Genomic DNA, 18,757 nt, shown 5'->3' with positions numbered 1-18,757 from the left:
GAACTGGGAGTTTGGAGGAACTCCATTTACCTACAATTCTCTCATCCGCGACCTGAATTGCTACTGCTGGTAAAATTATAGAAGTACCTTGTAAATTGCTGATAATGCAACCTCCTGAGTCCTAATACACAAGAGAAAGTTCACCTTCTCAATTGCTGACAGCATTTTATAGTCAAACCCATATCCCACAGGACCAAAAGGTGCTATTTACATAAAACCAAAGGCATTCTGCAAATATAAGAATATAGCAAAATGCCTTCATTCAAGGGGTTCTGCCATGATTGATTTAACAATGAAAATCAGAGATCATATAGTACATGACAGTCTCTTTCTAACAAAGCTAGAACCAGCCCTGTACCTCACATGGTCCAGAGATCTCCACATTCACTGCTCCTATTGCTCTGCTAGATTATCTTCAGCCTGGCAGCTCAGGGGGCATGTCCTTTCTGCTGCAGCTCTCTTCCTGTAGCTGTCACCTCTTCGTTCCGCAATTTGTGGACCCATTCACTTTCAATAGGGCTGGAACAGATGCAAATCTGCATTTTCGGGATCTGCATCAGTTTTTTCGGGATCCGTTTTTTCGGGATCCGCAATTTCGTTCCTGAAAAAAATAGAACATGTCCTATTCTTGTCCGCAATTGTGGACCAGAAAAGGCATTTTCTATTATATAGTGTCTGTGATGTGCAGTCCGCAAATTGCAGATCGCACATTGCAGGTGTCCGTGTTTTGCGGATCCGCAATTTGCGGATCCGCAAAACACTTACGGACGTCTGAATGGACCCTTAAACTGAGCACTTTTGACCAGCTCAGTGAGACGGACAAAAAAATGAGGAAAAGAACAAACAGCAGGTGTCGCTACACAATATTTAGTTACATTACAAGTGTATTCACATCCAGGTGCTGGTCTGAAATATGTAGAATATGTTTTGTGACAAAACCGCTTTAAGGGCATCTGTCATCAGATTTCTACCTGCAACAGGTCAGCCAGTTTCATAGGTGCAAATCTGCTGACAGCTGCCCCTTAAAGGGGTTGTCCAGACTAGGAGCCAACAACTACCCAATGCTCCTAACTTGTGCCCCATTAAAAAAAGAAAAGTCACCTGTCTGTGGTCCCCACATGCCCACCCCACTGCCCTGTTCCTGGGCACTTCATGTTTGGGAATTGGCTTGGCCATGTCACAGCTTTGGCCTCAAAAGTCACATGTGCTTGAATGGCATGTTACTTTCAGTGACATGCTAGTGACGTGTTATTCAAACATGTCACTGGTGAAGCCACTGACTGGTTGCAGCGGTCATGGAACCAAGCCACTTCTAGTTCTGCGGGGAAAGGGGGAGTGGCACAGCGGAACTGCGGACAAGTGAAAGTTTTATTTTTTTGTTTTTAACGGGGCATGAATTTGGAGCCCTGGGTTTGTCAGCTCCTAGACTGGACAACCCCTTTAATTCAACACACTCCAAAGTTGTACAATGGAGGCTTATCATTAAGACAGCATTCTAACTAAAAATTGTGGGGGCTCACCAGCACAGTCATGTCCTAATGGTATTTTTTGGGACAACACCTTGAAGTAATGCTATTTTTCACCATCTTACTATGCAGCATTTCAGCTTATTGAGCCATATAAAGCCAATCAGGATTGTAATAGGTGCTTATATTGGAAATCTCTGCAGTAACACAAGCCTGGTTGTAAACACAAGTCAATCATTTGTGCTGCAGTGCTGCAGAATTCTATCTTACCTTTCATAACTGAATGTCACCTATACAGCAATATGACTGCAACTCCCGAATCTCATTGATAATTGCATAGTGCGTCTGTTTATTACAATGTTATACTAACATTGCCCTTTACTTTTTTTTTGGTGTTTTATTACTTATTATGTGCTGTATTTTGTTGGGATGCTAAAACAGTAAACGCAGTCTTGCACACTCATTAAAGGTATACTATGCTACCAATTATGCCCAGTTATGAATATGCATACATAGATACTCCTAACTAGGGTTTGAGCATTTGCTTCCTGCTGGTTCGGTATGATGTACAGTCTCTGTGGACTGTGAGCTTGCTGGAAACTGGAACTTCTGGGAGGAATGACCATGACAATTTCTGTACAGCCATGCTGAATATGTTGGCACCAAACAAAAGAAATTCTCATGAAGCCACACTAAACGTAGATAAACCCGTCGATTTCGATGGGAACAAGTCTCCATCCATCGTGTGCAGGTGACAGATGTCAGGGGAAAAAACAGCACGTTAAATATCCTTTTGTTCTCATGTAAGATAAACGCCACCAGAGGTGTTTGACAGTCTCTTTGCACTAGTAAAAACACATGCATGCTCTGCCGATTTGGGTGTACATGTGTGTAGGGCGAGCATTTGGCCGACAGCTATTGAAGGTGTATGGCCATCTTTGCACCCCGAAGTGGATGATCTGATATGAGAATAATGGTATGATCATTTAGTGCTGTAGCTCTGATGCAACCCCCTACAGTGTCACAAATCCGACAGACTATGGCAGGAGGTAGGTTGTTCTGCCACAGTACACACTACTACTGCAGACTGGAAGGGCTGCAGATATTACCAGGATTGTGAGAGAATTCCTAATTCTGAACAAAAGAACCAGGACAATGCCAAAGAAGGGTGAGGTGGTAACATATTGGGTTACCTTTAAGGCTTCGATCACATCACCGTTCAGCCTTTCCGTTCTACTGCTCCGTTTAGGAGAAGGCACATAACTGAGCCAAACGGAGCCTAAGGACCCCATAGACTACAGATGTAGCAGGGTTAGCACTCCAGCTCTTAACTCAAATTTCTTAACTCATCGCATTATCTTGAGACAAAAGCCATTGAAGGTGTTTGCTTAGATAACACAACTCAGAAATCTCAGAAAACAGGAGTGTTAACTCTACTCCATTCGTTAATTAATGAGGTCCGTTATGTTTCCGCTCAGAAGATGATTTTGAAGCGGAGACAAAAGTCCTGCATGCACAACTTTTGTCTCCGCTCCAAAATCATCTTCTGAGCCGAAACATAACGGACCTCATTATAGTCTATGGGGTCCTTAGGCTCCGTTTGGCTCAGTTATGTGCCTTCTCCTAAATGGAGCAGGAGAACGGAAAGGCTGAACGGTGATGTGAACGAAGCCTAAGTCTAGGACTACACTGTGACTTTTTGTAGCGCTCCAGAGTGAGTACATGGGGCTATATGTAATCTTGTGGACTGCAGCTCTCACTCAATAGTTAAAATTAATCGGTAGTGCTACAAAAAGTCACAGTGTAGCCCAGACCTAAAGCTTCACGAACAAGACCGCATTTTTCATCCATATGCAATCAGCATTTTGTGAGGATAGCACATAAACCCAATAATTTGTATGGGACATGCACTCATTGGTTTTTCAGCTCTGTAAATTATAGTACGTGTCCTATTCTGGTTGATATTGTGGATGTGAAAAGCCCTTTCTATTGATGGGAGTGAAAATAATATGGAATGCACATGGAAGGTGTGGACGTTTTGCAGATCTGTTTTGTGAGGACCAAATTATGGACACCGCCATGGGCATGAAGCCTAAACCTTGACTAATAGATACTGCATGACTGAAATATTAATACCATCGTTCTTTCATATCCCTTCATGTGTATATACAGATTATTTTGTCATCTTGTCATGTAAATAATAGACATGTTACTACAGATGATAAAAGCTGATCATTGTTCTCATCTCATGTAGACCACACACCACCATTTTCTCTAAATAAGTATCAGTGCACAATTATACACATGGATTAAACAAGGAAAACTAATAACTCACCATGAATACGACATCCTAAAAGCCAATGGCTCATACTACACACATAATCTCATATACACAGAAGATATGAATAAGACTTACAAACATATCCATCACCAGGTGCTCCAGAGTCGCCTCAATATCCTCCAGTTTGGCTGCAAGAGTCATTTTCAGATGCAACAGATGTAACTTGGAAAAATTGCTTTACAAACTACTATGTATCCAATAATTTCTTTTAGGGTTCAAGGAATTGTTGTATCCCCAATAAAATCAAGAGTCAGTTCTGGCCACATGAGAAGGACCGGATGTGCGGCTACAGTAAGAAGCAGATCCTCAGCGCTGCAGCAGGCATCGGTTTTCTATAATTTGATATTTGGGAGGCTGATTCCAGTTATTGTTCCAAGATTAGCTGGGAATGATTGTGAAGTTGAGCATTGCAGCTGGATAGTGACACAGCTGGGACCATGGACGGGAACAGAATGAAGCATGCTCCTCTATGACTGATATTTATATGTTTCCACTTTTCGACTCTTTCTCCCTTTACTGCTTGCTCCTGACCTTTCATTAATGTCTGCATACACTGGAAAGTATTGTAGGACAAGGCAGAATTGGGTTGCGATCAACCCTAGGCCAATTCACATAGCTACACCATGAATGATCCTTTGTGCGCTGATTGAAATTTCCTTGTAAAGCCATAAACAAAAAGAGAATGGCGTTTTAGATAAGGGAAATTTACACTCTCATTTTTTCCTCTATTATTAGATTAGAAGTCTAATTTCCCAAAATAGGCTTTGATTCCCTTAAATTCATCAAAGTGAGCATTGGCTTCCATCTCCATGAATTGCTTGATTCAGCCCAGTGAGGGTACTGGCACAGCATGTGTCTTATTTTCATGAGCAGATGGGCAGACCAAGAGATCTTGTATATTTTTTCACCGAGTTAGAAGTTACTTTTGTAACAAGGGTGACTATGTTTGGTGACACTGTCCCAGGATAATACATACTACTCAGGAACACATGCATTTCACTAATACATTTTGGGGATGTCCATTTTTATGCAATGACACTATTTTGGGTGATGAGAAGTTTCTACCATTAGCTTACCATATATTTATTTCGTAATTCATTAAAGGGCTTCTCCAGGCTGATATTGATGAATATCGTGATGATCACGTGTATAAGGAGACCGTGCACGCAGTGTGCACGTGCCGTCTCCGCCCGCATACAGATGGTCGGCAGGAGTGCCGTGTGTGGGACCCCCACCGATCTGATATTGATGACCTATCCTGAGCATAGTTCATCAATATAGGAATGCCTGGAGAATCCCTTCAAGGCCGGGTTCACATCACTGTTTATTTTTTGTTCTTCTGTCTGAAGAACAGAAAAATAAAGAAAAAAATTAACCCTGTAAAAAAAAAATTGATCCTGAGCATTAGTTAGGCCTCTTCCATATTTCCGTTTTTCACAGACATGTGCTGTCCGCATTTTCCACGAACAGACATACCCATTGATTTAAATGCGTCACACATCAGTAAAAAATCACGGAGACATGCACTACTTTGGTCTGTGATGCGGACGAAACATGCCCACTGAAGTCTATGGGTCCGTAAAAATCATGGACACGACATGGATGGCATCCGTGGCGGGTCTGTTTTTCACACAAGACAGATAGGAAATGCTCTTGAAATTTATTTTCAGCTGAGCAAGGTCTGTGGATTACGGATGACACACAGAGGGTAAAAATGGACACACGGACCATCCACGATCCTTCACGGACATCTTCATGGATTAAATAAGGACGCTTTTTTCACATACATAATACTGACACGGAAATGTGAATGAGGCCTTATTCACATTTGACATCAGAAAATCAGAAAAGTCTTGCATTTTTTCCATCTAAAATAATTGACAGAAATGGTTCAAACGGATGCCAGGATCTGTTTTTCTCTTTATTTTTCTGTTCTGTTCTTCATATAACCACGCCCATTCCCCCACCCACTTTTCAAAACTTGATTAAAAATTCAAAAACCTGCAGATTTTTTGTGCAAGGAAAGGCCACTCTGTGTTATGACCCATTTTATTTTTACCCTTTCTACCCCGGGCCAGTTTTCACCTTCCTGCCCAGGCCATTTTTTGCAAATCCGACGTGTCACTTTATGTGGTAAAAACTTTGGAACACTTTTATTTATCCAAGCCATTCTGAATTGTAAATGTAATTTTATTTTTTTAGGATGTTAGAAGGCTTAGAATTTTAGAAGCAATTCTTAAAATTTTTAAGAAAATTTCCAAAACCCACTTTTTAAGGACCTTTAACACATCGAGGGTTAACAGCCAAACAAAACTCAATATTTATTACCCTGATTCTGCGGTTTACAGAAACACCCCACATGTGGTCGTAAACTGATGTAAGGGCACACGGCAGGGCGCAGAAGGAAAGGAACGCCATATGGTTTTTGGAAGGCAGATTTTGCTGGACTGGTTTTTAGATGCCATGTCCCATTTGAAGCCCCCATGATGCACCCTTACAATAGAAACTCCCAAAAAGTGACCCCATTTTGGAAACTAGGGGATAAGGTGCCAGTTTTATTGGTACTATTTTGGGGTACATATGATTTTTAATTGCTCTATATTATGTTTTTTGTGAGGCAAGGTAATAAAAAAATTGCTGTTTTGGCAGCATTTTTATTTTTTTGCAACATTCATCTGACAGGGTAGATCATGTTCTATTTTTTTAGAGCAGGTTGTTATGGACACAACAATATGAAATATGTCTACTTTGCCGATCATCTTGTGCAGGGGCTCATTTTTTGCAGGAAGAGTTTACGTTTTTATTGATACCATTTTTGGGTACATATGATTTTTTGATAATTCATTATTACACTTTATGTGGCAAGGTGACCCAAAAAAATTGGTAAATTTGGCACAGTTTTCATTTATTTATTTTTCCAGCGTTTATCTGAGGGGTTAGGTCATGTGATATTTTTATAGAGCTGGTTGTTAGGGACGCGGCGATACCTAAAATGTATACTTTTTTTTAAAATTTCACTTTAACACAATAATAGCATATTTGAAACAAAATGATGTTTTAGTGTCTCATGTTCTGAAAGCTATAGTTTTTTTAGTTTTTGAGCGATTTTCTTAGGTAGGGGCTCATTTTTTGCAGGATGAGGTGACGGTTTTATTGTTATTTTGTGGGACATACACAGTTTTTTACTTTTTTTAAACTTTATTTATGACTAACTTTTGGGGGTCTGATCCCCTCTGCAATGCATTACAATACATCTGCATTGTAATGCATTGCCTGTTATTGTATTACACAGAGTAATACACTAACAGGTTGCCTAGGAGACCAAGCCTGAGGCTGGATCTCCTGGGCACCTGTAGAAGACAGGTCCCGATGCCGTGCAAGGCATTGGACAGCCTCTGCATGGCATCAAGCTGCCTTCTCACCCATTGGGTCCCCGCCACAGCAGCGTGGGGACCCGATGTGCTCCCTAACCCGGAGCAAACCCCTTCTATGTCGTGGTCAGCGTTGACCTCAGCATAAAAAGGGTTAATGCGCTGGCATCGGTGTTTGCAGGAGCATACAGCAGGGGTCTGGCTAACGGGAACAGCTGGTCCCCTGCAGCTGATCAGGCGGGTGCAGCTCCACGTCCCGCTGCGCCGTACTATTATGGCGCTGGTCTGGAAGGGGTAACTATGAACAATGGGTGTGATTTACTATCCAGAAATATGCCTATATTAGGCATATTTCTGGCGCAGATTGCGGCGCAAAGGTTATTGTTTCTGAGACTTTTCCCCAGCTCATGCCAGGTCTATAAAGTGGGCTCCTGTTTTAGGCTTAGAAAATGGTCTAAATGCAAGCCCGCAAGGAAGCTAGTTTATATTTAGACTAGTGCAGACTGGCGATATATCAGTTTTGGGAAAAGATTTAATCTTCTCCCCATCTGCCTCTTTTGATCATTTTACAGCGATAAAAGATATACATATTTTTGCTCGTTCACTGCTTTTTAAAAAAAGTTGGCATCATGGGGAAGTGGATTCTGGCACTTTCGCCACGAACGAAGAACAGGAGGCGATACAGACTCTTGAGAAATTATTGGAAGAAAATGAGCTGTCTGGAAAGGAGGAGATACCATTATCTATTAAAATTAAGTCCAAGAAATTCCTGCCACTTTCATTGTGTCCCCCCATTGATTTGTTTGTAAAGCTGGTATCTAAAGAACTGGAGGGTATTCCTACATCTATACCTAGGGACAATATGTCCAGAGCACAACATCAGAGTCTTAGATATTTGTCTAAGCTCTCTGACGTTGTTTTTAAACCTTTGGACAAAAGGGGTAACATTGTAGTTTGGCCCACTCATTATATGAAAGAGAGGTCTACAGGCAATTAAGAGATAAAAATTGTTACAAGATGTTAACCTTTAATCCATTACGTTTGTTTGAAGGCATGATGATGCAGATCTTGGCAAAAGCCCTGGAAGATGCAGTGATATCTAAGGCCTTATATGATGCTTTGATCGTGAAGGAACCTACAATATCTACACTCGACCTTCTACTGAAGATCCATAAGAATGACAAAGTGCCTCCAGGTAGGTCTATTATTTATGGTAGTGGTAGTATGACTGAGAAGGTGGGGCGTTAATTGGATTCCCAGTTGAAAAACATAGTGGCCAATTTTTTTTACTTTTAACGCATCCTTCTACCTACAGCTCCAGGGGACTGTGATGGGGGCGCCTTGTGCGCCCTTTTACGCAAATTTGTTCCTGGGGCTGACGGAGAGAGACCTGTTCTTGTCAGATCGATGCACGCTGATGGACCATGCCATTTTTTGGCCGCGGTACATCGACAATGTATTTTTGATTTGGCAGGGTAGTATTCATGATTTGCAGGAATTTCTTATTATGTTGAATAATAATTCCAGGAATATTAAGTTAACTTATAAATTCGATAAGAACACTATTGAATTTTTGGATGCACAATTACAGAGAGGGACTGTTGGTCTTATCTTGACAAATATATTCAGGAAACCAACCTCATTGAATGCTTATTTACATGCTTCTTCATCTCATCCCCCACAGATGATTAAGTCAATCCTGGTTGGACAGTTTCTGCGGGCCCGCAGGATATGTTCTAAAGATCATTTGTTTGAGCAGCATGCGTACGATCTGAAGTGTCGTTTTTTGAGTCGTGGATATAGCCAACATTCCATTAAGGAAGCACATAGAAGAGCACAATTGTGCTCCCGTCATGATCTTCTGTTTTCTACTAAACAAAAGCCAAGTGATAATCAAGTAAGATTTATTACGAATTGTCACTCCAGATGGCCTGAGATGAAAACTTGTTTGAAATTTTTTTGGCTGTTCCTGTTGACAGATCCGGTTATTGCAAAATATGTCTCTCTGGGACCATGGGTGATTGCAAGGAGATCCAAGAACTTGTAAGATCATTTGGTGAGGATCTATTACACAAAACAGGTTTTTCCTGGAGTTGGTATACCAAAATGGGGTTTTTCACCATACGGGAGATGTATGGCTTGTTCAAATATGTAAAGGGAATGGATTTTCATGATTCTACTGAGAGGAAGACTTTTCAAATAACATACCGCTTGTCATATTCCAGTACAGCAGTTGTTTTTTATGCTACATGTCCCTTTCCAAAGATCTATGTGGGTCTCACCACAAGGGAATTGAAGGTCAGAGTGAGAGAACACGTGCAGGATATTCTATCCGCCACTGATGAAAGGGATGTGGCAAATTTGAAGCCTGTTGCTAAACATTTCAAACATTTTTGTGCTTGTGACCCTAAGGCCCCTTGCAGACGAGCGTGTGTGAATTAGGTCCGGATGCGTTGTGAATGCTTTAAGTGAAAAATGCGCGATTTCGCAAACAAAGTCATTTCGTTTTGTCTGCTATCGCGTTCAGTAGTTCCGTTTTTATCACTCGGGTGTAATGCGATTTAATGCATTTTGCACGCGCGTGATAAAAAACAGAATGTATACAAACAACATCTCTTAGCAACCATCCGTTAAAAACGCATCGCATCCACACTTGTTTGCGGATGCTACTTTCATGCAGCTACATTCACTTCTATGGGGCCAGCATTGCGTGAAAATCGCAGAATATACAACATGCTGCGATTTTCACGCAGAGCACAAGTGATGCGTGAAAACCAACGCACTTGTACACAGCCCCATTGAAATGAATGGGTCCAGATTCCATGCGGACTCAATGCGTTCTCATCACGCATTGCACCCGAGCAGAAAACTCGCTTGTGTGAAAAGGGCCTAAGTTCCTGAAAGTCCGCGGGATAGATTGCATTTTGAAAAACATCCGGGGTGGAGACATTTCGCGAAAACTTGCACAATTGGAGTGCAAGTAGATTTGGAAGTTGAATACTTTACGTCCGAATGGACTCAATCAGTCTACTGGTTTTTCCTCCTTCCTATAGATACTTTTTCCAATTGACATTCTCTGGGTCACCACATGCCTATGTGTTTTTAACTATGTTTTTAATTATTAATTAATTTGTGTTTTATTTTAGATGATCACCATTCACTTAAGAAGGTATGCGCTCCATCCAATGACATGGTTATAATAATTTATTTTTGTTGTTATATCATTTGCTTTACACAACTCTATGTATTTCATGTGTTTTATCATAATTTATGGGATTTACTTTTTGTGGACTACTGATTTTAATTATAACTATATTATGAATTTCCTATTTGTTTCACATAATCATGGATAATACATTTTTTAATTACATAATTTTTCATAACACATGCACTTTTTTTAACAAAAACTTTTTGTCACACTGTCAAAAAGTTTTTTATATTTACAAAAATTGTATGCACTTTGTCGGACTGACATAATTTTTTTTATGTATTCATTTTTTGCATATTATGATTTTTATTTTTCTCATTCACATTGTCCTTTTTTGAGTATCATTCACTTATTCACAGGTTTATATAGTCATGGATTTTAGCTTCTTTTACTTTCTCATGAGATACATATGGATGCCTGGCAGTATGATTTTATTTGCAATAAAAAAAAGAAGTCTCTCAAAACGATGTAGGGTGACTTTTTTTTTATCAATGAAAAGTGTGGTAACTTGGAAATGGAAGGAGGAGAGATTTAGCTATTGTGTTTTATCAAGAAAAGGTATGAGACTTATTGTTCCATTCGATTTTGTATATGCTGATTATATGGATCTTTGAATTGTATGTTATTGCTGAAAAAGAGTTTTACAATTTTTTAAAGAATATGTTGTAACCTCGGAAGAGAGAAGAAAAATAAATAAATAAAAAATAATAAAAGGGCGTGCTTTATGCATTGCCCTTAATAACCACACCTGAAAGGGGTGGTATTATCGCCCCTGACGAAGCTGACCGGCGAAACCTAGGTCGGGTGCTATACGAGGAACTACTATCTGGTTTTATGCTTTTATAATTCACTTTCTTGTGAGTATAAATAAAAATCCTTGGGAATTTGATCCCTGTGGAACTTCACTATTTTGCGCCTAATTTCCATTACAGCGGTTTGGATATCCTCTGGTGCATCGACCCCTGAACTCTATTGTGTGACTGCATTGTGAAGAGCTTGGTTATCCTATATACCTTTACCTGATGGACCTCGCGACCACCATTATATATCAGTATGATTTTATTTGAATAATTATTATTTTTATATTTATTTTGATATATGCAATCAGTGATTTATTTATTCATTATAATTATGGATTTCTGTTATTTAATAATGTGTTTTCCTTTTGAGGTACATATGGTTGGTTATTATTTATACTATTCATGTAATTTTTATATATAATCATGCCCAATTGTATATAATTCAGAATGGGCAACATCGGGTCTACGCATGCGCATATACTTGGTGGCGCCAGCATGTATCTTGCGATGATTGCAGATCTGCCTGTGCCATCATGTGATACGAGATGCGATCACGTGACAGATAGATCATGTGTCGTCTCTCATCATAATAATGTGGCCCGTTCTCCTTGGTATCCTGAATGACGTATATTGAGACAATTGATTTCACCTGTGGATGGAGTGATGTGATTGGTGATTGGGTGTATTTAATGTGTGTCCCACGTTGATGACGCCACCCACAGACGAAGGTCCATCGAAACGCGCGCCGGGGCTGGCGCCATCCCGGAGGTGAAACATTATGGGTAATTGATTCTTGTCCGGGTCATACACTATTTTGTTATATGTAGCACTTGCACTTTATTTTGTAAACATCATTTTGTGGATGGATATGAACTATTCCCATTGTGTTTCCTCCGGTTGATGTCGCCTTTTCCCTGCACTTATACCTGTTTTTAAATCATGTAATTATTTATTTGTATTGAATCAATAAACATTGATACTGTTTTAAAACGGTCTGGAAATTTCAATGTAGGTTTTATGTTTATGTGACTGCCATAGGCTTGTATGCATTTTGTGCAAATTTGTGATAAAGTAATATGAAATTTACTTATACATTAAGCTGAGCCTCCTTTTTTTTGGTTTTGTAGTTTTTATTTAGACTGTCTCAGTATACGCCAAAGTTATGTAGAGGCCAGCGCCTCTTCATAACTTCGGCAGAACCACCGCCAGCTATAGGGGTTATTAAGACTGGCTTCTAAAACACCGGTCTTAATAAATTACCCCCTATATATTTATCCTCTACAGATATTATTTCATCATATTGGGTAGTCCTCCATAATCATTTATATAAATTTCTCATTTCGTTTGTGCTTCTCACAAATGACCATGGTCTAGGTCAAGATGCTTGTGTTACTGAAAGAAAACCTGCCCTGATCGTACCTATCTGTGTATCACAGCTATCTCATGTAATGGAGCAGGCACTTATCTTGAAAACTGTGAATTATTTGAGCTTAAAGTATATATACATAAAATTACAAATTTTGCTGTAACTTTTGGTATGTGCACTACATAGTTGACAATGCATAATATAAATGGTTAAAAAGAACCCTTTTTAAGGGAAGAGGCTTTAAACAAGACAACAAGCATGTATTCTTGGGTCTATTAAAGTTCTATATATGTTCTGACACAAGGGAATTGTGCTACTCAAGAATGGATCAGACTGTATTACATAGCGTAACCAAAGGCTCTACATAATAGTCCTTTCACTTTATGCCTTATATTATGTACTGAAGGGATGATACTACCAAGCATGGTTTGTATTGCTATGAATTGATGTATTTACTGGGCAAAAAAAGTGATTTTCACTGCTACATAAATCATGTTTTTGTTACGAGTGGTATAAAAGACACCAACCAGTAAATCATGTTCGTCTAGAAATGTACACAGCCTTATTCTGTCTTGTATAGATCTGTAATATGGTACCCTAAAAGAAATTTGAAAGGGGTCATTCTCCTGGTGGTAATCTCCCTTCTAGGAGGCACCGTACAGCTGCACACTGTCTACAGGTCCATAATATGACCATATCATACATCTGTCTTTGTAGGCACCTGTAATACCAAAAATCTGAAAGGAATCATTTTCGTGGAGGTACTCGTGAGAATGAAGTGCCATATGGAGGCATTTTACTGCTGTAGAATATGGACCTGGGGAGATTTAAGACTAAGATGGTCAAGTTGCACATACCCACTGAAATGAATGGATCAGGATTCAGTCAGGATGCTTTCCATTTGCAACACGCATTGCATCCAGACGGAAAACTCACTTGTGTGAAAGAGGCCTAGAACTACCAAACAGTTTTTTTCCCCTAAAATAAAAAAACACTTCTAAAGGTCAGAAGAGGGCTGAAAAAAGGCCAATACCTAATACAAAATGTGAGATTTCTTTATTGAAGAAGTTTATAGCAAGTGCCATCTTCAAATGAAAAATAGCATCTCACATATCCCCCAAATACCAATGAGTGTCAAGGGTTAAGGGCGAGTATTAAGGTGAATTTATTTGTGCTTAAACATTCATTTATTTTACGGCAGTCAGAGGTTGAGTTTGTAAATGAAAATAACAGTATTTGGATTGGCTGGGTGCTGATTTGGCTGCCATCAGAATGAGATACTGTGAATTACATTTCCACTGGCCAAAAACAACGAGGTCTGGCATTATTCATGTACGGTGTGCAATGCGTGTAACAGTAGGATATCAATGCTTACACGTGTATATGTACTCAAACTAAAATGTCTGATCTTTCCATCAGCTAAATTCAACCAAAGATAGTTATGACTTTTGTATGTTGATTGGCTGAATGACCAGAACTTCCATAGGCTTTTGTCCCAAACATACAGAGCTAAGGAAAGCCAAGATTGAATCTGAAACATCCAACCTTCTACTCATGTTACATTTATATTACAAATAAGCCAACCACCATGAAAATTTTATGGTAATCCCATTTTCCATTTCTTCTGAACTGTTGAGGTGACAAGTTGAAGAATGGATTCTAGGCAGGAATCTATAAATCCCTTAAAATCTAAATAAAGTAGGCAGATTACAGGCAGGAGAAGCACAAGAAGTCTTTATGTTTTCTCAGTGTTAAAAATATGCAGAAACCAGAAAACAAAAATACCCACATAGACTGTCACAATAACAGTGCAATGTCATAATTACACTTTAAATGATAGATTTATATAGCACACTGAACATTTCAGTACACTATCTATAGTTAGTCTTGCATCTATGGGTCGGTTTGACAAAAAAATTGAGCTTAACACACATAACAAGGACATGTAGTGTAAACCCACCGAAAAAGCATGTCACAACATATTTAATAAAACAAACTAATGTAAAGTGTATATACACTCACCTAAAGAATTATTAGGAACACCATACTAATACGGTGTTGGACCCCCTTTTGCCTTCAGAACTGCCTTAATTCTACGTGGCATTGATTCAACAAGGTGCTGATAGCATTCTTTAGAAATGTTGGCCCATATTGATAGGATAGCATCTTGCAGTTGATGGAGATTTGAGGGATGCACATCAAGGGCACGAAACTCCCGTTCCACCACATCCCAAAGATGCTCTATTGGGTTGAGATCTGGTGACTGTGGGGGCCATTTTAGTACAGTGAACTCATTGTCATGTTCAAAAAACCAATTTGAAATGATTCAAGCTTTGTGACATGGTGCATTATCCTGCTGGAAGTAGCCATCAGAGGATGGATACATGTTCTCATTCTGTTTATGCCAAATTCGGACTCTACCATTTGAATGTCTCAACAAAAATCAAGACTCATCAGACCAGGCAACATTTTTCCAGTCTTCAACAGTCGGATTTTGGTGAGCTCGTGCAAATTGTAGCCTCTTTTTCCTATTTGTAGTGGAGATGAGTGGTACCCGGTGGGGTCTTCTGCTGTTGTGGAGGTGGAGGTGCAGTAGACATCGCATATCTAGATTTTAGTAAGGCTTTTGACACTGTCCCACATAGAAGACTTATCAATAAACTGCAGTCATTGAGCATGGACTCCCATATTGTTGAGTGGATTAGGCAGTGGCTGAGTGACAGACAACAGAGGGTTGTAGTCAATGGAGAACATTCAAAACAAGGTCATGTTACCAGTGGGGTTCCACAGGGATCTGTACTGGGACCAATTTTTTTAATATCTTCATAAGTGATATTGCAAAAGGCCTTGATGGTAAGGTTTGTCTTTTTGCTGATGACACAAAGATATGTAACAGGGTTGATGTTCCTGGAGGGAAACGCCAAATGGAAAAGGATTTAGGAAAACTAGAAGAATGGTCAGAACTCTGGCAACTGAAATTTAATGTGGATAAGTGCAAGATAATGCACCTGGGGCGTAAAAACCCAAGGGCAGAATATAGAATATTTGACACAGTCCTGACCTCAGTATCTGAGGAAAGGGATTTAGGAGTAATTATTTCAGAAGACTTAAAGGTGGGAAGACAATGTAATAGAGCAGCACGAAATGCCAGCAGAATGCTTGGATGTATAGGGAGAGGTATAAGCAGTAGAAAGAGTGAAGTGCTTATGCCGCTGTACAGAACACTGGTGAGACCTCACTTGGAGTATTGTGCGCAGTACTGGAGGCCATATCTCCAGAAGGATATAGATACTCTAGAGAGAGTTCAGAGAAGAGCTACTAAACTAGTACATGGATTGCAGGATAAAACTTACCAGGAAAGGTTAAAGGACCTTAACATGTATAGCTTGGAAGAAAGAAGAGACAGAGGGGATATGATAGAAACTTTTAAATACATAAAGGGAATCAACTCGGTAAAGGAGGAGAGCATATTTAAAAGAAGAAAAACTACCACAAGAGGACACAGTTTTAAATTAGAGGGGCAAAGGTTTAAAAGTAATATAAGGAAGTATTACTTTACTGAGAGAGTAGTGGATGCATGGAAGAGCCTTCCTGCAGAAGTGGTAGCTGCAAATACAGTGAAGGGGTTTAAGCATGCATGGGATAGGCATAAGGCTATCCTTCATATAAGATAGGGCCAGGGACTATTCATAGGATTCAGATATATTGGGCAGACTAGATGGGCCAAATGGTTCTTATCTGCCGACACATTCTATGTTTCTATGTTTCTATGTAGCCCATCCGCCACAAGGTTGTGCGTGTTGTGGCTTCACAAATGCTTTGCTGCATACCTCAGTTGTAACGAGTGGTTATTTCAGTCAACGTTGCTCTTCCATCAGCTTGAATCAGTCGGCCCATTCTCCTCTGACCTCTAGCATCCACAAGGCATTTTTGCCCCCAAGACTGCCGCATACTGGATGTTTTTCCCTTTTCACACCATTCTTTGTAAACCCTAGAAATGTTTGTGCGTGAAAATCCCAGTAACTGAGCAGATTGTGAAATACTCAGACTGGCCCGTCTGGCACCAACAACCATGCCACGCTCAAAATTGCTTAAATCACCTTTCTTTCCCATTCTGACATTCAGTTTGGAGTTCAGGAGATTGTCTTGACCAGGACCACACCCCTAAATGCATTGAAGCAACTGCCATGTGATTGGTTGACTAGATAATTGCATTAATGAGAAATAGAACAGGTGTTCCTAATAATTCTTTAGGTGAGTGTATAGTGTAATACTATAGAAGTACTGTGACTGTTTGTTGGCAAGAGTTTGTCCATGGCCATGAGATTTACTGGAGGAGTTCTTCGCTATAGATACAACTACCAACCCATAATGCAATGTATACAATGCTAATCTAGAGATTTCTGGTGATCATGAATGCATCGCCTGTTATGTATCAGTGCTACGTATACAATCTTTAGGAGGCCTGCAGGAGAGACTTCTGGGGGCCATGACGGTACTGTGCTACACACATAGAAAAAGTCATATATTCCTACTCAAAGTAAATTAACCATGGGACATCACAGTTAAATGCACTTAGACGATATGAAATATTGTAAAGAAAACTGTTACTATTAATGAGCCTATCTAGAATGTGGGCAATAATGAAAAGTCAAACTGTGATTAAATTACCATAAGTCTGACCTCTGTTGCATCTCTCTTATTCTCTTCTACCTGAAGGGCTTTAGTATCCAGCAAAAAAAATGGAGCGGTGTCATGGAAACTGCAGCTGCAGATTCACAAGCCTTCTCCATAGGATTACAGCGACTCAGGCCCATTAACTGGTTAATGCACTATCTATACTAGCTTGGCTACTTTGCTGTGTGCAGTATACCAGACCCTGAAAAAGTACCTGTTCTCATCATAGATGATAGTGACTCACCAGGCTCCAGGTTTCCTGCCTTTTATATGTGATGGGTATTCGTTATCATTAAGGTGTCTTATTGGCAATTCTCTATGGGAAAAAGTATGCAAATTAGCTATTTTCCAGAAGAAAAAACTGTCTCACCAGAACCACCTATTGGAGTTAATGATATTGTGAAATCCAGCATTGAGGTGTCTTGATGAATTAAATCACTTTATTACAGGGAATCTGTCACCCGAGACCTTCCTATTCCATGGTTTGCATAGACACCACAGCCACCACATACATTTCATATGGTGAACTGATCAGAATCCATCAGAACTGTTGAGATGATGCAACTTTCCCAAATTATGTCCAATAAACTTGTGGTAGACTGCGTGAAAGACAATATCCAGAATGAGCCCTACGGAGAGCATTCTCTTGGACCTTGAAATGTAATAGGTGTGAATTATTACGGGAATCAAACAAAAAGTATGTGGTGGGCAAGGTTGAACAGGAAGGGGTCACCTTTGTGATAGCTTTCAGTAACCAAGACACACAAATAACAAATTAACAAACTTCTTCCATTACTTGAACAAGATGAGATTTTGGCATATATTTTAACACAAGGAGTAAGAATTGTCTTTAGGAAAGCGAGGCCACTGGGTTCTCTATTTCTACAGAATACAGCTACATGGAGACCTTGGTTAGGGACAACAGGTTGCTACAGATGTGGCTATCAAAAGTGTAAGTCCTCATATTAACTGGACTAATCATTTTGATGATGAAATCTTATATCAATTGAAATTTCAGTATGTTGGCCACACAACTAATCCTCTCAAAGTACGCATCACCGATGTATGCTAGATGACCTTACAGACAGGCTTGGACTGGCCCACAGGGGTACAGGTGGATTCCCCGGGTGGCCCCTGAGCAAGGTGAGCCCCTAGTCTCCCACCCCCTGCACAAGTGGCACACAACACAGTAGAGTCATTGAACTACATATAGGTAGTCAGTATATAACATCTCAACCAGTCTATGTTCATACAAAAAAATTAGTAGATTATTTAAGAAACAAAAGTTTATTATCATAGATATATCAGGAGGCTGAGATGGCTTTTAGGTACAGAGGCAGACCAACCAGCATTGTCTTTCCTGGGGACCCACCTTCTAAGATTTGCTGCAGGGACCCTTGTCTGCTGCTGTGTGAGCACGTAATATTTGAATGTATCCATACGGTAGGCCCTAGGCACCCCAGTCCGACACTGCTTACAGATATAGTGAATGTTTCTACCTTGTCATGACACTTTAGGGATGTCCACA

General features: G+C 39.9%; 1 protein-coding gene across 1 annotated transcript in view; it reads right to left on the bottom strand.

Annotated features, from left to right (window-relative positions):
* FRMD4A (FERM domain containing 4A) overlaps positions 1-4,222 on the bottom strand; it is a 337,700-nt gene extending 333,478 nt beyond the window's left edge. The window contains exon 1 of the mRNA XM_040413154.1: positions 3,883-4,222. Within this exon, the coding sequence (XP_040269088.1) occupies positions 3,883-3,948 (66 nt within the window). The 5' untranslated portion in view covers positions 3,949-4,222. The remainder of the gene's footprint in view (positions 1-3,882) is intronic.
* Between the last annotated feature and the right edge of the window lie 14,535 nt (positions 4,223-18,757).

Source organism: Bufo bufo, chromosome 1 (genome assembly GCF_905171765.1).
Source record: "Bufo bufo chromosome 1, aBufBuf1.1, whole genome shotgun sequence".
Taxonomy (NCBI): domain Eukaryota; kingdom Metazoa; phylum Chordata; class Amphibia; order Anura; family Bufonidae; genus Bufo; species Bufo bufo.
Note: the sequence above shows the minus strand (reverse complement) of the source record. Positions and strands in the feature narration are given on the sequence as shown.